The 21,616-nt window shown below is 41.7% G+C and overlaps 1 protein-coding gene across 2 annotated transcripts in view; it reads right to left on the bottom strand.

Moving 5' to 3' along the window:
* The window catches only part of usp48 (ubiquitin specific peptidase 48), a 133,010-nt gene that overhangs the window by 11,112 nt on the left and 100,282 nt on the right, over positions 1–21,616 (bottom strand). The window contains exons 17-20 of one of the 2 annotated variants that reach the window (XM_052039261.1): positions 15,328–15,450; positions 12,557–12,618; positions 3,383–3,493; positions 254–387 (exon numbers count right to left, since the gene is read on the bottom strand). In XM_052039261.1, the coding sequence (XP_051895221.1) occupies positions 254–387; positions 3,383–3,493; positions 12,557–12,618; positions 15,328–15,450 (430 nt within the window). The remainder of the gene's footprint in view (positions 1–253; positions 388–3,382; positions 3,494–12,556; positions 12,619–15,327; positions 15,451–21,616) is intronic. The other variant, XM_052039262.1, reaches the window with a different exon arrangement.

Raw genomic sequence — 21,616 nt, 5'->3', positions numbered from 1 at the left:
CTGTATGCTGTACCTCACATTGAACATATACAAAACATTACTTATAGCAAAGATTTTAAACAACTGCAAACAGTGTGGTTAAAATAAGTAGAATTACGTTGATGAGCTAAATGATTAGATTAGCCACATGCAGTTTATATTGGGACTAGAGGAAGTAGCATACCTCTGACACCAAGGATATAAGTTTCTGTAATTAATGTAAGTTATTCAATGGAACAAAATTCCTGACAAACATCATGGGAAACTGCCTTACCAGGACTGGTGCTATATTCCAACTGTACAGTTCCGGTCTCTCCAGTTTTCATCAGTCGAATGACTTTAATTGTGTTATCAACAACAAATAATTTGTGGATGATTTCCCATTCACTTGGCCATATCAGAGCTACACTGTGCAAAGGAAGATACAGGTTATTGAATTTTGAAAAAGTGTTCATCTAAAACAATGAAACATTAAATGATCAAAATCTCAGAGGTTGTGGGAAATGTTGTAGCAGTACACCACCCACATACAGACTTAAATATTATCATTGATCTTAGGTCAAGATGGCCAAGCATTAAATATACCAAAGCATTAAATATACCAGCTGTTCACATGAAAACAGTAATCACTACTTTCCTAGCTTATGGAAGTAACTGGCTACTCCAGTCACTTCCAGCATTATTCTTTGAATATATTTCAGACACTGCCCCCACAAATAATGAATGGCCATAACTGTCTCCTTCCAAAAATACATGCACCTTATGAAGTAAAATAAACAAGCAAAGATATGTTTCTGTCTTTGAGAGAAGAAGCACAGCTGCCATCAGATCCTCGATCCATTTACCGATACTTGTTGAAAGTCAGTGGCATCACAGCTGCAATCAGACACAAGATTCATGTTCTTTGCAAGAGTACAAACATATTGATTTAATGGGTCTGAGAAACTACTAATCTTAAGCAATAAGCAGAACACAGATGTACATGTCATCAGAAAGAGAATAATGGAGGCTGAGAAACAGCTTTGTCTGTATGTATTGAACTTTACAAAGGGTAAGGTAAGTAGAACCCATGAATTGCTTAAGTGCTGTATTCAATGACAACAAATTAAAGTTATGTAACACTTTTATTATTGTAAAATGTCCTGAGATGCTTCCAAAGAGGATCAGCAAACAATTTCAGGGATCTCAGGGCAGATAGCCAACAGCTTGGCCATGAGATAGGATGAGTGAGGCAGAGAGATGCATGGTTAGAGAGAGAAAATTCCAAAAGCTTTGGACCTAGGCTGTTGAAGGTATTCCCAACAATGGTCAAGTGATTAAAATCGGGGATGTGCAAGAAGCCACAACTGGAGAATCATTGGTAGCTTGAGGGCCTGGGGGTTAGAGACTGCCAAAACAGGAAGATGCAAAGCAATAACCAACTTGAAAGCAAAGGTAAGAACTTTAGAACTGAGCTGTTGCTTGAATGGGAGCTGGGACACCCTCTAAATTCATGGGAGAACCAGAAGTGGATTGGAATTGTCAAGGTAGCATATGGAGGTGCTTTTTCAAATTAATTTTATAGGATGTAGGCAACATTGACAAGGCCAGACTTATTGTCCATCTCTAATTGCGGTTAAAAAGATAGTGGAGAGTCATCTTGAATTGCAGCAGTCTTTCTGGCAAAGGTATTCCTACAGTGTTTTGTAGGGAGTTGTGGATTCACACCCTGCGGTGATGTATACCGAAAAAAATCACACAGAAACACAAATGCGATTCTGCAATGGTCTACACCACCTGAGTAGATTGGAACAAAGCATTGTGAATGCCTAGATATCCTGAGGTGCTAAAGTAAATCTGGTCAAAATAATACTAAGTGGTCAGGGAGGAAAGGTACATGCCATACACTGGCCAACACCAGTAAACTCTCCACGAACATCTGCAGTTTAGGAAAGAAATAATTGCATTCTTGTGATGTTTTGCCATACTGAAGAGATTGCATAAATGTAATCTTCTTTCATTATTTTTGCCTAAAATGAGGGAGTAAAACTTCGAGGCCTTACACTGAAACCCTAAGTTAGTGATATGGAAGAAATCCATTGGAACAAAAAGTAAACTTAAAATTGTAAGAGGTTTAGTCAGTTAAAAATTGATGAATACTTTATTCTGACCCGCAATATGTAATATTCTCGATTCTACCACAATAAAAGTTCAGAACCATTTACTTTATAATGGTGAACATTTTTCACCTTCAAGTCCTAATAATACACATTCACAAATTCTTTAACATATGCACCATAGCCAAGCCAGATGCCAGCTTATGTTCTTGTACTTTACACATTCACCAAAAGATAAAAGACAAAGACTAATGACAACAACCCAGTGCTTTGGGGACAACTTGTAGGACTGTTGTGGGAATCGTAAGGAAACAACTAAAAGATTTAGCAATGCAGAATGAGACAGTTTTTGGTACTAATTATTAGAATTTGTGCCATAGGAGACCTCAAAGCTGAGATCTGACATTGGAACAAAATTGATCAGGTTAGAGAAATGGGTTATTTCACAAGTGTTGTATGCAGTAGAGGAGAGAATTAAGGAGGAAGTACCACAAGTTTTAAGGAAGATAGTTTATGGATTATGGAGAGAGAAAAAAAGAACTAAATGCCCCCAGGTAGTAAGCCTGGAGTGGATGCTTAGCCGCAGAATTCTGTGAACAACCACACAGTTCTTGGTTTGGAATTCAGTTGGGTTTTGGCCAATCTGTACCTCAACTCACACTCAATTTGAGATTCTGCTCCATACCCTTCAATACCCATAGGTAATAAAATCTTACTTTGTCAGGGTGGGGAGGGGGGGGGGGGGTGCATATTCAGATATCTACTCAGTTTTTTTTAAAGTGAAAACTGCTTTCAGAACTTGCTCCTGAACAGCCTACCTTTAATTTTAAGATTATGTCTGTTTTTTGATTTTTCCAGGAGGTAATAGTTTATTTACAGTAATCTTTAAAATCTATTTCATAATTTTAAACATCTCAGTCAAGGTACCCTTAAATCTTCTGAAGGAAACAAAGGCCTTATTCATGCAATCTGCCCTCCGAATTAAAATCTCTACAGCCCTAAGTAATATACACTGCACTCAAGAAGACAGATCAAGGTGTGCTCCCAAAACTGAACACCGCACTCCAGGTCAGGTCCTATCAAAGAGGTATACAACTAAAATCTAATTTTCTCTGCTTTGCATTTCAGTCTTTTAAGAATCTCTTCCATATGAAGGTAATACCTTTCATTTACTGTATGTGGAGACTGCACAAGTGAGATCCTATACATTACCTTTTTTTTTAAAATCAGATTTCAACAAAGTACATACAAGAAAATATTTAAAATACTATAACCACAAATAGTGCAAATGATGGAGTAAGACTCACTGTTTTGAATCCTCTTTGGTCATTGACTCTGCCGTAAACATGAGGCCTCCATGCGGACAGAGAAGTGCATTGTTGCCCACAGATGATACAGGACTGCATTTCGTTGGCTTCCTTCAGCAAACAGAACCAAATGAAAGTAGACAGAGGAGGGATTTACAGCAATGTAATACACTCTACACTGAAGGACAACTTTACATGCGAACAATATTAAACTGGAAAATTACTTCAACGTTTCTGTTTAGATTGTAGCCTTACATGGTATGTTTCTGCTCTGTATCTTATGCCTGCTAGTCAAAGGTATCACTTTGACCAAGTGTACTGATGGGGCTTTGTAATGATATCCCTTCCATCTATATTGGACCACCATTGGTGCTAGGTTGTCCGATGCAAGGTACTTGGTGAACCTAGTTGAGGTAACTTAATTATAACCAATACTGAGAAAGCTGAAGCTATTCTGTTCAGCTTTCACCAACAGAGACAAGCTGCCAGCACAAGCTCCATCAACGTTCCTTCAATCTTGCTAAAGGTTTAAAGTATGGTATTCAACCACAACATTCTTAAACCTTAAGGTGGCCTTCCTTCCCCACACGCAACGACTAGCATTTCATAACTCTAAATCATTTATTGTGCCTGATTTGGATCAAAGCAATCAATACAAACAATGCACAGCAGAACTGTTTACGTGCATCATATCTCCTGTTCTTCCTGTAACTCGTTCCCAACCACCATTTCTGCAGGAGGCTAATAGTGATAAGTCAATTTCAGCATTTTACACCTTAAAATTTGGCATTTATGCATAATGCTAAAGAGACTAATATTCTTCTCCAATTTAGCTTTTGAACCACATCAATTAATTTCAGGAAAACTTTAAACCATTATAAATAACATAATCAGGTCACAGTGTACCACTGTGCCACCATATCTGCTTTAGATCTGGACTGGGAAAGCAGGTTTCCTTCCCTGAATGACATTAGTAAACCAGATTTGTTTTGAAGGAAATTCATAAGTTATATGATTATCATTATTCAGAAAAGCATTCTCTTTTTTAAAAAAAACTGATTATTTAATTCAATCCATTTAAATTCCCAGTTGATATGGTGAGGTTTGAATTCACATTGCTGAATCAGTATCGTAGACTCCAGACAATAGATCCAATAACTTAACCACACATGCCATTGCCCAAGCGGGGAATATTATCTACCATTAACCCTCAGCTGATGAATCAGTCCTCCTCAATGTTTAAAACTTGAAGTATATAATAAGCAGAAAGACCACAGATAAGGGATTTCAACATCTTCCTTATTTATTATGACTCAGTGACTCTATGCTTGCTCCCAGCAGAGTAATCTAATCATTCCCATTCCCTCTCTCCTTATTCACTTGTACCCCTGCAACTTATTCTCTCTCAAAGCTCATCAATTCCCCTTTCTTTTACCACTTACCTATTCTGGGGTTAACTTCACAGTGGTCAATTAACCTACCAGCAAATCTCTGGGATGAGGAAGGAAACTGGGGTACTGCAGAAACTCATGGTGTCATTGGGAGAACATACAAACTCCCACAGACAACACTAGAAATGAGGATCAAACCTAGGTCCCCAGAGCTGTGAGACAGCAGTACTAACTGCTGTGCCATTGTGCCACCCTACTCTGATGAGTGGTTCATTATCACAACTGCTGACCAACTTGGCTTATCCTGAAGGGCAGGGCTTACAGAATAGGTCTATAAGAAAAAGAGAAAATGTGGAAAAACTCAGCAGAACCTGTGGAAAGTTAATGTTTCTGGTTCGAGAAGGGATCAGCAAACCTGAGGGATAAACCTACTTTAAAGTGTGTTTGCCAATCTACCTGGTGCAGATTCACCTGTCTACAACTATACTGATAAGAATATCCACCACAAGTATCTTGCTGAAAGTCCTGTGTTCACATTAAGAACATCATGCAATGCAGCACTGCCATTGGTTAAATGGGATAGATTAAAAACAGATCTGGCAGGATAAAATTGTGGATCTGACAAGTTCTGTGAGCCATCAGCAGAATTGCATTCCACCACAATTGTAACTTGATATACCCCTTATTCAACTATTACCATCAGCCAGCAGACCTTTGTAAATGAGGAGTGTAGAAGAACGTACTGTGGACAGTACCAGGTGTACAAAAAATAAATGTCAACCTGGTGAAACTACAATAAAAAAAACTACATCTCAGCTACAGAGCAAAAGCAGCATGCAAAAACTAAGCAACGCAGTCACCAACAGATCGGATCAGAGCTCTGCTATCCTGACACATTCAGCTGTCAATGGCCTTGGACAACAGCTAACTAGCAATAGCAGCTCCAAGAAGATCCCCATTCTCAATGGTGGCAGGCCCCAGCATGTGCGCACCAAAGAAAGTTGTAACATTTGCAACACGTTCAGCCAAAAGTAGTTAGTCCATGTCGCTCAATTACTTGAAATCCCCAGCATCACAGAAGCTAGTCCTCAGCCAATTTAATTCGCTCCATGTGATATCAAGAAACAGATGAGACCATTGGATACCACCAAGGCCATGAAACAAGACAACATACAGAATCAAAACACTAGATATGCTGGAAATTTGAAATGAAAACAAAATGCTGACTACAGCCAGCAGGTCAGGTAGCATCTGTGGAAAGAGAAACATTCTTCAGAATTGATGAAGGACCTTCAACCTGAAACTTCTCTCTTTCCACAGAGGTGCCTGACCGATTGAGCACTTCTAGCATGTTTTGTTTATATTTCAAATATCCAGAATTGGCTGTTCCCCTATCCAAGCTGTTCCAGTACTGTTACCATGCCTACATCTATCTGACAACATGAACAATTACCCTGGTATGTCTTGCTTAGATAAGCCAATTGAGGAGTAAACTCGCCACTGATTGGAGTCATATCTCAGACAAAGGGAGTGTCAATCACCTCAGCCCTAAGACATCACTGCAACTGAGCTGCTTCATCAATGTTTTTCTTTCCCTCACAAGGTCAGAGCTAGGGATGTTTGCTGATGATTAAACAATGTTCTATTCTATTCCAACTCATCAGCAAATGTAGTAGCCCGTGCCTGGACACACCAAGACATAGACAACAATTAAGCACTGCCTGGTAAGTGTCAAGTACTATTCATACCACACAAGCGCCAGACAACGACCATCTACAATGGAGTCTAACCACTTATCCTTGACATTCAATGGCATTACCAACACCAAGTGTCACGCAGAAACTCAGCTGGGCCAGCTACACAAGAACAACGGCTATAAGAGCAGGTAAGAGGTTTGGTGTCCTGAAGTGAATGACTCACCTGCTGACACCCCAAACCCTTTCCACTATCTGCAAGGTACAAGTCAAGAGTGTGATGGAATACTCTCCATTTGCTGGGAGTACAGCTCCAACATTCCTCAAGGTGTTCAACACCATCCAGGACAAAACCACTTATAGCACCACAGCTGTGGTTATAGCACCACAGCTGGCACTGCAGAGGGCCGACTTTTTGTGTGCAGCTCCCAAGGGAATTATTAAATACTCCTGTTTACAACCACTACGGCTGAGATCTGCAGCCACAGAGACTGCAGCAAGTAACATGGTTTCAAGTTATTTAAAAGAACTTGTAATCTTCAGAACCGGCAGCCTCGGGGCTCCAGACCGCCCCGGGAGTGAGTGCAGCAGCTGGAAGGTCAGGGAATGCCTCCATTGTCTCAGGAAGCGTGGCTGCAGCTAAAACTGAAGTGCAGGGTCCTAAGGCCCCCCCTTCCCTACCATCCTCCTGGCTGATGTACAGTCTCTAGAAAATAAAATTGAAGACCTCAGATCAATACAACAGTACCAGAGGGACATCAGGGACTGTTGTGTACTCTGCTTCACAGAGACATGGCTCACCCCCAGCACTCTGAACACAGCTCTCCAGCCCGAGGGCTTCACCACCCACCACATGGACCGGACGACGGCATCAGGTAATGGTGCACAGACGTGTCAGTTCTGTCACAGTCCTTCTCCGCTGATCTAGAACGTCTGACGGTCAAGTGTCATCCTTTCGATCTGCTGAGGGAGTTCTCCGCCGTCATCCTGGTAGCAGTGTACATTCCACCCCTGGCAAATGTCAAGCTGGCACTGGAGGAGCTGAGCACCGTGATCAGCAGTCACGAGACAGCGCACCCTGATGCCTTCCCGATCATCGTGGGGGACTTCAACCAGCCCAGCGTGAAGTCTCTGACCAACTACCACCAACATGTCACTGCAGAACCAGAGAAGCCAACACACTTTATCACTGTTACACGACCACCAAGAACACCTACTGTGCCATCCCGCACCCACACTTTGGCAAGTCCAATCACCTGGCTCTACTTCTACTCCCAACATAAGGGCAGAGACTGAAGACCGCAGCACCAGTGGTGAGGACCGCGAAGGTTTGGTCAAGGGAGCCGGAGGAGCATTTACAGGACTGCTTTGAATCAGTGGAATGGAACGTATTCAAGGATTCATCTTTGGATCTGAAATGAATATGCCACGGCCATCACTGACTTCATCAAGACCTGCGTGGTTGAGTGTGTGCCGTCGAGAGCATAACGAATTTTCCCAAACCAGAAGCCCTGGATGAACCAGGGGATTCGTAGTCTGCTGAGGGCTCAATGTGTGGTGTTCAAGACCAGCAATCCAGAACCCTACAAGAAGTCCAGGTACGATCTATGGAAGGCCATCGTGAGAGCAAAAAGGCAATTCCGTGTGAAGCTAGAGACGCAAGCGGATGCACGACGGCTGTGGCAGGGTCTGCATGCCATTACTTCCTATAAGGCGAAACCTAACAGCATAAATGGCAGTGACGCCTCACTCCCTGATGAGCTCAACGCCTTTTATTCACGCTTTGAAATGGAGAATAACTCTAAACCTGTGCGAATCCCCACAGTATCTGGCAATCCTGTGATCTGTCTCGGAGGCAAACATCAGAACATCCTTCAAGAGGGCAAACCCTCGCAAGGCATCAGGCCCCGACGGTGTATGTGGCAGGGTTCTGAAATGTGCGCTGACCAACTGGCTGAAATGTTTAAGGACATCTTCAACCTCTCACTGCTGCAGTCGGAGGTTCCCACCTACTTCAAAAGGGCATCAATCAGACCAGTGCCCAAGAAGAGCAGGGTGAGCTGCCTCAAAAGCTATCGCCTGGCAGCACTCACATCTACTGTGATGAAGTACTTTGAGATGTTGGTCATGGGTGGAATTAACTCCTGCCTGAGCAATGACCTGGACCTGCTGCAATTTGCATATCACTACAACAGACACAATCTCACTGGCTCGCCACTCGGCTTTGGAGCACCTAGACAACAGCAAAACATATGTCAGGCTTCTGTTTATCGATTACAGCTCGGCGTTCAACACCATCCCCTCAGTACTAATCAACAAGCTTCAAAACTTGGGCCTCTGTGCCTCCTCTGCAACTGGATCCTCGACTTCCTCATTGGGAGACCAGTCAGTGGGGATCAGTAATAACGTCTCCTCCTCGCTGACAATCAACACAGGTGCATCTCAAGGATGCGTGCTTAGCCCACTGCTCTACTCTCTCTACACTCATGACTGCGTGGCTAGGCACAGCTCAAACGCCATCTATAAATTTGCCAATGACACCACTGTTGTGGGCAGAATATCCGATGGCAATGAGGAGGCGTACAGGAGTGAAGTAGATCAGCTGGTTGAGTGGTGTCGCAACAACAACCTCACACTCAACATCAGCAAGACCAAGGAATGGAGTGTGAACTTCAGGAAGGGGAAATCAGGAGAACACACACCAGTCCTCATTGAGGGGTCAGCAGTGGAAAGAGTGAGCAGCTTCAAGTTCCTGGGTGTCAACATCTCAGAGGATCAAACTTGGGCCCAACACACTGATGCAGTCACGAAGAAGGCTGTACTTCATTATGAATTTGAGGAGATTTGGTATGTCACCAAAGACTCTTGCAAATTACTACCAATGTACAGTGGAGAGCATTCTGACTGGTTGCATCACCACCTGGTATGGAGGCTCCAATGCGCAGGATCAAAAGAGGCTACAGAGGGTTGTAGACTCAGCCAGCTCCATCACGGGCACAATCCTCCCCGCCATTGAGGATAACTTCAGGAGATGATGCCTCAAGAAGGCGGCATGCATGATTAAGGGACCCCACCATCTGGGATATGCCCTCCGTGTTATTATCATCGGGGAGGAAGTACAGGAACCTGAAGACCTACACTCAACATTTTAGGAACAGCTTCCTCTCCGCCATCAGATTTTTGAATGGTTCATGAACACTACCTTGTTATTCCTCTTTCGCACTATTTATTTACGTATGCCACTTATAATAATTTCTATGTCTTGCACTGTACTGCTGCTGCAAAACAACAAATTTCACGACATACGTCAGTGATAATAAACCTGATTCTGATTCACATTAACCATTTACTTACCACCCCTGAAGAATAGTGGCCAGTGTACCATCTTGGAAATGGACTACAGTTTCTCACCTATGCTATTCCGACAGCACCTCTCAAACCCATGACCTCTATTGTCCAACAAACACATGGGAACACCACAAACTTAAGAATCCCAATATGCACCCTTTCCTCTCTTGGAAATATATTGCTGGTCATACTTGCATTGCTTCAACAACTCCAGGACAAGGTGTCCATTTGACCAACACTCAATTCACTGTCCAACATATTCCATCACCATGCACAAGGCAGTGCGGGCACTTACAGGCAGTTACTTGCCACAGCTGCTTGGATAGCACCAAAACCAGCCATCTCTACCACTAAAGAGGACAAAGACTGTGGAGCTTGCAGGTTATCCTTCAGCAAGTTGCAAACCATTTAATTTGGATATTTATTGTCATTTCTTCACCACTGCTGGTTCCAAATCATAGAATTTCCTGCACAGCAGCACTCTGGGTACACTGATGTCAGAAGGATTGCAGTGATAAAAGGTGGCAGCTCACCACACCTTCTGAAAGCCAATAAATATTCATATTCCAGCAACACCCTCATTCCATTAATGAATGAAAAAAAAATCAGAAGACTGATAAAAGGGAATAAGCAAAAACAAAAATGTTGGCCTAGTTAATTAACACTACTCTGGGGTAATATTTTACTGTTATATATATCCAGTTTTTAGTTTAAATGCAGCAATCCATTAAGTGTTTAAAGTACGTATTTATTGATTTACTGGACTAATTAATTACACACCATAAACAATGTCCTCCAGCAATAACATTTCTGAACATAAAAATTAATTAAGCATCTTACAAACAGATGCAAACATAACTTCTTGGCATCTCACTTGTTATAGTCTTTCTCCACCTTTGGGCATATCGGGGCATGTTGTGGAACTGTAGTACTATTCTAGTCAATTAAGTGCAAGAAGGCCTAACAGACTTGGTGAGGAACTGAAAGCAAAGCAGGAAACTTTTCACTTTACCGAGTTAGAGAAAGACAAATAATGTGGGAGGTTCTGTGTGTGCGTTTGCACGTCTGGGGTGTGATCAGGTGATCAACTATCAAAATAAATAACTTTAATTTTCCTTTACTTATGACTTCATGTACTAAGAGATTGCTTTGCATAAGCAGACAGGTTAGACCATAGGGCTACTCTGGAAATTACAGAATTTACATATGCTGACTTCACAGAAGTATGAATGAGTTTAATGCTTCCTTGGTTAATGCCGTGGAAGGACTCAACCACTCCTGAAGACCAAATTGACAACACCATGAACAATTTGGGGCATACTTCAGCCACACATCAAGTTACATGGAGATCAGCTTATATTGGCTCTACTTTAATTTCTGGGAGGACACTCCAATAGCATGAGGTCAGTACGATTATAGCCTTATGCCTGCCTCTTTCGGCTGGAAGCTCCACTGTCAACAAGTTTTCTAGTTCTCTGCCAACCACCACTCTTTCATCCTATACCAGCCCATATAACTCTGTTCACAAATTTCCTGCATTGCAAGTTCAGAGCACTCTCCTTAAACAGGGAAATGCTACTTATTCAGCAAAGAATCAAGCATCGATGACTAGCCATGCCCCTCTTCTCTCAACTCCCACCTCCAAACCCACCCCATTTTGGATGCTTCATGGAAGATCAGCTTTAATGATTCTGGACAGTGAAGGTTCTTCGTTATAAGAAGTGATGCACACTACAGATTTTTTTCCTTGGAGGGAAGAAAATTACAGCACGATCCACATCTTTACAAGAATCAGAATATGTAACCTAATATTACATATTTGTGAAATATTTAAATATTTGTGAATTATTTAAATATGTAATATTTGATATGTAAGTTATATATAAATATGTAATATTTGAGACACATACTAAATTGAAGTGCCTTAATAAAGTTTACAGTTTATAAAATATAGTGTGGAATAAGTTTCAAGCCAATATACAACCACTTAATCAGTTATGAGTATAATAAATATTTACTTAGAATGAGCACGTAAGTCCAGGTAGAATTAAAACAAAATGATGAATACTCCATTCAACACATGTCAAGAGCTGGATTGTTCATTGTTTAAAGTACTCCTTTTAAAAATATACAATGTCTAGTTAGACTTAGAGGCAGGCTGAAAAATACTGCCCTTCTCAAAATTAAAACATTGGGAGCTGGTACAAGAATGAGTTGACGTTTCAGAGTGCACGGGAACGTGTATGCCCCTGGAACGTGAGGCCACCACTCTGATTTTAAAAAAAGCTTATTGATGAAAAATACTCGAAAGAAAAATGAATTCCAAAATGTGAAAACTGCAGCAATGGCTGAGCCAAAGTTGAAAATTTAAGAACAAATTTGTAGACTTGAAAATTTTTCAAAATAATAATTGTAATTAAAATTATTTAATTAAGAGTTGGACAATTTTGACTAAGTGCTGGTGATAATAAGCAAACGTGTCTAGGTGAACTCCTTGACCAAGGTGCAATGTGCGAGGCAAGACAAAATGATACTTGTGTTACCCCTTTGGGGTTTTGCTGTCTATTTGTGGAATTGATTAATGGGAAAACTACTTTCCAAGTAAAATACAAATGATACCATTCCAATTATTAAAAAGAATAGTTATTTTTCAACAGAGTTTAGAAACTAATCTGATTTTATCACAACAGCCAAAATATATAATACAGAACTGATATAAAAAACACACAAAAAAAAATCACCTGATAAACTTCTTCCATTCTTCAACAAAAAACTGGGAAACAACATAAAGAACATCAGTGTCCTGGAAAACAAATTAAGGAACTGTAAATAAAAAAAAAATCACATGGTTATGTTATTAAATTAAGTTAGACAAAACAATTTTCTATTGATCTTTGGAAATGTATGAGAAATGAGGCCATATTTTAATAAAAACCATTAGCCATAATGGTTACAAATATTAAGACACCTTCTTTAGTATAATTTTGCCACTGATCAATCTTATTGTTAATATTTTTATTGTTCCTGAAAGCCTGCTGTTATCCTGGCTGAACCCAATTCTGTAGTATTTAACAAAAAATGCTGGAAATGCTCAGCAGATCAGGCAGCATCTGTGGAGAGAGAAAAAAACTTTTCAGATCAATGCCAATGACAGTTTATTGACCCATTTCTCTTTTCACAGGCACTACCTGACTAGTTGAGTATTTTGTCTGTGAACTATGGTTGTCAATTCTCCACATTACAAATATTCCATTACTTTGCCAAGGAAGGTGACCCCGAGCAGAGGCCAGAACTTCATGATGAGAATTAATAAGCTGGAGCCAGGATGCTTTTGCTCCCTTCCAAATGACAAGAATATTAGGTCATCTGGGAACAACCAATTTGTCAAGAGCCCTATTTCCTTCTCTTTAATATGATTTATGTAACAATCCATCACCTCTGCCCTTTCACTAATTTTGTTAAATTCCATACCTCCTTATAATGCTGCTCAATCGTAGAATTGGATTTGAGGATTGTTCTTGTGCTTTTCAGTAACAATGAGAACTGATTATATCTTCTAGTTTTAATGAAGAATAAGCTTTCAGAAGTGTGTTAACTTAGAACAACTTCAGAAAATTAACCAATTAATACTTTTTACATTCAGTAATGTTAAGACATTCATGGAACAGACAAAGTCCTCCCGGACAAGTGAGCATCTTTCTATTCCATCTGTACCAGCTTTACTTACCTTTTGCTCCTTCCTTTCTCTGCACAAACACAACTAATTGCATAAACTGCATTTAATAATTGTGGTAACTTATTTCCATTGTCCTCCATTCCATATTACTTTTTTGAATTTTGCTCACTGATACTTGTAAACTGAAGCAACAATGAAAAAGGTGTCTGACTGACCAGAAAATTTTCTCTTTGTAGTGTTCAGAGGAACAAATCAAGTCACTTTGAAATCTCCCCTTTTCAGAACAGAACCTCGCTAACTTTCATTATTATTCACAAATCTTCTCAAATTCTCAAAAGGTGATGACTCGATTTTACATCAAACAATTATATATTTACAGGACCAATTTCACCCAGATTACTCTGCAACTTCCACTAATAGGCAATTTTCAAATGAATGAGATAGATTGATCATATACCACCTTCTTTAACATCAAGAGCTGCTTCTGCAATGAAGGCAGCATGGCAGCTACTTTGTGCACAGCATTGTACCATAAAGAGCAATGTATGAAGAACAGATAGTCTGTTACAGTAAATACAGGTTGAGGAATAAACATTGGTCAGGATCTTGGTGAAAACTCCTCTGCTTTTCTTCAAATCATGCCTTGAGATCTTCTCCGCTTAAGCACTGTTTTGTAAGAGAAATGGAATACATGGTCATTGGTGCCATTTCTCCTACAAATGGTGCCAATGATCCCAGCATGTATGCACCCATACTGGACCCTGGCTGATTTTTTATCCATCACCCAAGGTGACCCAGAATCCTTGAAGTTAAGTGGGGTGGTCATCCTCACAGCATCAAAGCAGTGCAACCACGACAGTGTGTCCTGGAATTCATGCAGGTGGTCCCTAAATATCTTAAGAGCGTCATTGTTGGAAATGATGCCTGCCTCTCCTGAGCTGCTCCTCCTCTTTCATAATGGCCTACAGGAATGCCACATCTACTCTCAAGAAACTGACTCTGGGTCTGATAACCTTCTGGTGGAATGATCCTGAGAGAAGTACTGTAGCCAAAAATTTTAAAAAAACATTTTATAACATATAAAGTTGTAGGAACAGTCATGAAATTCTCTGCACTCCATAGGCCAAGGACACTCCACTTCCACTATGACTGGGTGGTCCTGACACTTGCCGCATCTCATAATTGATGTATTCATGCAAGCCTGAAAATTTTCAGCTTATTTTTCTTTAATTTATTCTTAGAATTTGCCAAAGTAGGGAATCTGGAAGTTTTAAACAAAAATTCAGCTTACCTTATAGCCATTTTTGTGGCAGAAACAAAATTTTTTTAATGCTTATAAATGTTCTGTGCCATTTATACACTGTCAGTCCCTTCCTATCTCATGTGTAAACTGCACAAGGGGGCATCCTGCGGATGATGCTGACATTAATGCACAAAGGCAATTCAGCAAAACTTTAAGAATAAGAAGTTCTCCAACAACCCATATCATCAAATAGCAAATGAACTGATCGTTCATAGCATTGCTCTTGATGGAATGTTGCAAATGCAGAACTGCAGCAGTGAATGGGCAGCACTTTAAACTTGATCTAAATTGCAATGCTACAAGACAGCAGAGTGGTAAAGTTCCATATAAATTCAGTTATTTCACATGTGCTGCATGTTTTGCATTGTTCTGAAAAGTGGTAAGAATCCAAGTTAAGTCCTTCTGCTACATGGAAGAAATAAGTCACCCATTTAACATTTATGTTACTGATATGCAATTGCACAACCAAGATCAGCTCCAACATTTCACTTGCCAGATGCAGCAAAAGCAGGAAAATCATCAAACCCTCTCACCTCGGGCCACTTGATTAGGAGTGGTCTATTTTTATCTTGAAAAAGACATAGAAGTGCTGATTTCTGCTCATTTGCCATCATTTTGCTCAGCGTCTCATTCTCCTCACCTTCCTTTTCTAACACCTTTTCCACAAAACAAGAAGTTTGCTGTTAGACATAGGAAATCATACTAAGCCTTCATAAACAAAAATGCAGGAAGAATTCAGCTAGTTAATCAGAATCTGTGGAAAGGGAAACCAGTCAGTGGTCCTTCCTCAGAACTGGAGGGAGAGTGGAGGGTTTACAGTTTTCAAAGCAGAGCTACGGCCTTCATAAGGCACTGGTTAGTTCTCAGCTGGATTACTGTTCCCAATCAGGGATATTACTTTTTAGGAAGAATGTCAAGGCCTTCAAGAAGATGCAGACAATATTTGTCAGACATCAGGGATGAGGGTTTTCGATTACACAGAGAGACTGGAGAATCCTTGCAATCATAGGGAAGGTGCATGAGCCTCTCTACTTTCTGAGAAGGGAGAGGATTTTAAGAAACAACTTAACAAGAACCCTCCCTTCCCCTTCACCAACAACGATAACCCTGGGCCACTATCTGCGTCATCTATTCTCTCCAGAGACTTTGCAGTCTGTCTGCAGGATAAAGCAACTTTCTAGGTGCTCATAAGCGCAGAAATCTTTCCCACCACAACAACCTTTCATTGAAAATTGATGACACAGGACTAATTGGGTTAGAACATTTGCCTAAACTCAGCACTGAACAAACAATGACAGATGGAGAGGCTTACATCATCCTGAAAAGAGACTATAGAGAATTAGGAAGGAAGTTGAGAAGCAGGACCTCAAAGGTAGTAATTTCCAGCTTACTGCCTGTGCTAAGCGACAGTGGGTCTAGGAACAGAATGAGGAGGAAGTTAAATGCGTGGCTGAGGGATTGGAGTAAGGAGCAGGGATTCAGTTTTCTGGATCATTGGGGCCTCTTTTGGGGCAGGTATGACCTGTTCAAAGAGGACGGGTTGCACTTGAATCCTAGGGGGACCAACATACTGGCTGGGAGGTTTGTTAAGGCTACTGGGGAGAGTTTAAACTACAATTGTTGGGGGGTGGAATCCGTATTGGAGGGACTGGGGAGGAGGTGTTTGGCTCTCGAGTGGAGGAGGCTGGGAGTGGGTGCTGTGGGCAGGTGATATAGAAGGGACGTGTTCAGACAGGCTTGAGATGCGTCTATTTTAACGCAAGGAGTGTTGTGAACAAGGTGGATGAGCTTAGAGCTTGGATCGATACTTGGAGCTATGATGTGGTGGCCATTACGGAGACTTGGATGGCTCCAGGGCTGGAATGGTTGATTCAAGTGCCGGGTTTTAGATGTTTCAGGAAGGACAGGGAGGGAGACAAAAGAGGTGGGGGAGTGGCACTGTTGACCAGAGATAGTGTCACGGCTGCAGAAAAGGTGGACATTGTGGAGGGATTGTCTAAGGAGTCTCTGTGGGTGGAGGTTAGGAACAGGAAGGGGTCGATAACTTTACTGGGTGTTTTTTATAGGCTGCCCAATAGTGACAGGGTTATTGAGGAGCAGATAGGGAAGCAGATCCTGGAAAGGTGTGAGAGTAACAGAGTTGTTGTGATGGGGGATTTTAATTTCCCCAACATCGATTGACATCTCCAGACAGTGAGGGGTTTAGATGGGATGGAGTTTGTTAGGTATGTTCAGGAAGGGTTCTTGACACAGTATGTAGATAGACCTACAAGAGGAGAGGCTGTCCTTGATTTGATATTGGGAAATGAACCTGGTCAGGTGTTAGATCTCTCAGTGGGTGAACATTTTGGTGATAGTGATCATAATTCTATCTCCTTTACGTTAACACTAGAGAGGGATAGGAACAGACAGGCTAGCAAGGTGTTTACTTGGAGTAAAGGGAATTATGAGGCTCTCAGGCAGGAAATTGGAAGATTAAATTGGGAACAGATGTTCTCTGGGAAAAGTACAGAAGATATGTGGCAAATATTCAGGGGATATTTGTGTGGAGCTCTGAACAGACATGTCCCGATGAGACAGGGGAGTCGTGATAGGATACAGGAACCGTGGTGTATGAAGGCTATAATAAATCTAGTCAAAAGGAAAAGAGAAGCATACAAAAGGTACAGAGGGCTAGGTAATGTTAGAGATCTGGAAGAGTACAAGGCTAAAAGGAAGGAACTTAAGAAAGAGATTAGGAGAGCCAGAAGGGGACATGAGAAGGCCTTGGTGGGCAGGATTAAGGAAAACCCCAAGGGGTTCTACAAGTATGTGAAGAGTAAGAGGATGAAATGCGAAAGGATAGGGCCTATCAAGTGCAGCAGTGGGAAAGTGTGTATGGATCCGGAAGAAATAGCAGAGGTACTTAATGAATACTTTACGTCAGTATTCACCACGGTAAAAGATCTGGGTGATTGTAGTGGGGACTTGCAGTGGCCTGAAAAGCTTGAGCATGTAGATATTAGAAAAGAGGTGGTGCTGAAACTTTTGGAAAGCATCAAGTTAGATAAGTTGCCGGGACCGGATGAGATGTACCCCAGGGTGCTGTGGGAAGCGAGGGAGGAGATTGCGGAACCTCTGACGATGATCTTTGTGTCGTCCATGGAGACGGGAGAGGTTCCGGAAGATTGGAGGGTTGCAGATGTTGTTCCCTTTTTCAAGAAGGGGAGTAGGGATAGCCCAGGAAATTATAGACCAGTGAGTCTTACCTCAGTGGTTGGTAAGCTGATGGAGAAGATCCTGAGAGGCAGGATTTATGAACATTTGGAGAGGTATAATATGATTAGGAATAGTCAGCATGGCTTTGTTAAGGGCAGGTCCTGCCTTACGAGCCTGATTGATTTTTTTTGAGGATGTGACTAAGCACATCGATGAAGGGAGAGCAGTAGATGCAGTGTATATGGATTTCAGCAAGGCGTTTAATAAGGTACCCCATGCGAGGCTTATGGAGAAGGTGAGGAGACATGGGATCCAAGGGGACATTGCAGTGTGGATCCAGAACTGGCTGGCCCACAGAAGGCAAAGAGTGGTTGTTGAGGGGTCGTACTCTGAGTGGGGGTTGGTGACCAGTGGTGTACCTCAGGGATCTGTACTGGGACCCTTACTATTTGTGATTTTTATAAATGACCTGGATGAGGAAGTGGAGGGGTGGGTTAGTAAGTTTGCGGATGACACAAAGGTTGGAGGTGTTGTGGATAGTTTGGAGGGCTGTCAGAGGTTACAGAGGGATATAGATAGGATGCAGAGTTGAGCTGAGAAGTGGCAGATGCAGTTCAACCCAGATAAGTGTGAAGTGGTTCATTTTGGTAGGTCAAATATGTTGGCGGAATATAGTCTTAATGGTAGGACTCTTGGCAGTGTGGAGGATCAGAGGGATCTTGGGGTCCGAGTCCATAGGACGATCAACGTGGCGGCGCAGGTTGACTCTGTGGTTAAGAAGGCATATGGTGTATTGTCCTTCATCAATCATAGAATTGAATTTAGGAGCCGAGATGTATTGTTGCAGCTATATAGGTCCCCGGTCAGACCCCATTTGGAGTACTGTGCTCAGTTCTGGTCGACTCACTACAGGAAAGATGTGAAAGCCATAGAGAGGGTGCAGAGGAGATTTACAAGGATGCTGCCTGGAATGCGGAGCATGCCTTATGAAAGCAGGTTGAGGGAACTCGGCCTTTTTTCCTTGGAGAGACGGAGGATGAGGGGGGACCTGATAGAGGTATATAAGATGATGAGAGGTATTGATAGGGTAGATAGTCAGAGGCTTTTCCCCAGGGCTGAATTGGTGGCCACAAGAGGACATAGGTTTAAGGTGCTGGGGAGTAGATATAGAGGAGATGTCAGGGGTAAGTTTTTTTACTCAGAGAGTGGTGAGTGTGTGGAATGGGCTGCCGGAGATGGTGGTGGAGACAGATACGATAGGGTCTTTCAAGAGACTGTTGGATAGGTATATGGAGCTGAGTAAAATAGAGGGCTATGGGTAAGCCTAGTAATTTCTAGGGTAGGGACATGTTCAGCACAGCTTTGTGGGCCAAGAGGCCTGAATTGTGCTGTAATTGTTCTATGTTCTAATTGATGCTGGCTTGATTTTTATTCCATAAGGAAAAGGGGTGGTGGGATTTGGTGTTGAACTAGGACAATTTGCAGGGAAATAGTGGACATGACTGATCAATCTGTCTGCATAAGGGAGAACTTTCTTTCTGCAGTCATTGTGATGAATACTGTCCAGAATCAAAGTTAAGAGTGAATTACACTGCCACTGAAGTTACAGTTACCATTCAAAGTTAAAATTTGTGTAAAATCTTGAGTACAAAAGCTGCACCAGTGCTTTGTTCTTTATTATATTTTGCAGTGTTTCTTATCATACAATTTCATACTGTACATTCCTTTTATAGTTTCCTGCATTATTTGCAGTACTTTATATTATAGTAGTTGCAGTGTTACTTAGTTTCAATAAAAAATTTTTTACAAAGTTGTTTGTTAAGCAGCAAGCTTTCATTCAGAGCTGAACACAGATTCTAGGTATTAGGGAGGTCTACCTACAGAGTGATACCCAAAGTTGGCCCTGATCGGGAGAAATTAGATGCTAAGGTGGAGCCATAACTGTGGAAGGAATTAGCATTGAAAGAGGAATGGGTACGTGCCATTATCGGTATGTCTGACTGTCAAAGAGACTGAGAAATGGGAGGAAACTCTTAAGACCAAGGAAAATCAAAATGAATAAGATTTGTGTGGTTATTAGCATATAGACAAAAACATGGCAGTTAATATGAAAACATCAGGAGAAGGATGAAACGTTGCAGGCAAGTTTGAAACGTTAAAAGGAAAAGGATGTCAAGCTGTGGGACAACCTTGCAGAAACAGAAAGCTTGATAAAAGAATTGGAGTCCTGGAGTCATTCAGCACAGAAACAGGTCCCTCAGCCCTTATGTCCATGCCAACCAGCAAGCACTTATCCCATTTACCAGCACTTGGTCTGTAGCCTTCTATGCCTTGGCGATACAAATACTTGTCCAGAAAACATTTTAAATATTGAGGAAGTGCCTGCCTCGACCAGCTTCTCATGCAGCGTGTACACATTGCCACCTCCCTCTGGGAGGAGCCATTTTTCCTCATACCCCTCTAACCCTCTTACTCCTCACTTTAAGTCTGTGCCTTCTGGTTGTTCAGACTGGATAGAACTTCTGAGAGTAGTTACCATTAGTCAGAAGTAGGCAGTTAAGATAAAATGTCATAGAAACAGAAACGGTCCTTTGGCCAATCCTTTTGCCCACCAACACTATTCCTACTTGCCCGCATTACATCCATATCCTTCTATGCCGTGCCTATTCAAGTGTCTGTCTAAATGTATCTTAAATGTAGCGATTGAATCGGATTCCACCACCTCCTCTGGCAGAGAGTTCCAGATACCAACCACTCTCTGCGTAAAAAAAAAACTTTCCCCTCAAATCCCCTTTAAAGCTCCTTTCTCTCTCCTTAAACCTATGCCCTCTTGTTTTTGATAACCATACAACGGGAAAAAGATTGAATGTCTCCATGCTTCTCATAGTCTTATATACTTCCATCAGGTCACCCACCCCAAGTCTTCTTTCCTCCAGGGAAAACAAGTTCAGCCTATCCAATCTCTCCCCATAACAAAAGTCATCCAATCCAGGCATCATCCTGGTGAACCTTCTCTGCTTCTCTCTAGTGCAGTAAATTATGGGAAGAGGTGGATAATGAACAGGAAGAAAATAACCGAGCATCTCAGGAGTGCAATAATTCAAAGGCTGCTGTCTAGATGCTGCAAGAATAACCAAAGGTGCCTACGCTGACCATTCCTAAAGGGAAGAGGAGATAAAAATACTGAGGCATGATCCATCCATGACAGGGGTTATCAAGGACGGGAATGTTTTAGACATGCGATGGGAAAAGCTAGAAGCGAACTGTGGAAGATGAATGGAAAAATGTAGCGCAAAGCAAGGAGTAATGCATCCAACAAGGAACATGAAAACAACACCAGGGATGGGGGAGCACCAGATATGTACACACCCTTTAAGGGAAGTCACAAGAGATTTGGAAAGCCTTAAATGGGGAAATGACATGTAAGGTCACCTCAGCTGCACTGGAAGGTTTTTATGAAACTGCATAAAAAGTATTACCTGCTGTTTTGTTTGGATAGGGCAGCTCTAGACTGGCTACCTCAAGATATTGAGTGTGCCCAGCATATGGTAACTCAGGATGAGACAAGAGAACACATTAGGGAAGATTGTGAATATGGGACAGGTCAACCATTTAAGACTGTGA

The sequence above is a fragment of the Pristis pectinata genome, chromosome 26 (genome assembly GCF_009764475.1).
Source record: "Pristis pectinata isolate sPriPec2 chromosome 26, sPriPec2.1.pri, whole genome shotgun sequence".
Classification (NCBI taxonomy): domain Eukaryota; kingdom Metazoa; phylum Chordata; class Chondrichthyes; order Rhinopristiformes; family Pristidae; genus Pristis; species Pristis pectinata.
The sequence above is the reverse complement of the archived record's forward strand: the minus strand, read 5'-3'. Positions and strand labels throughout refer to the sequence as shown.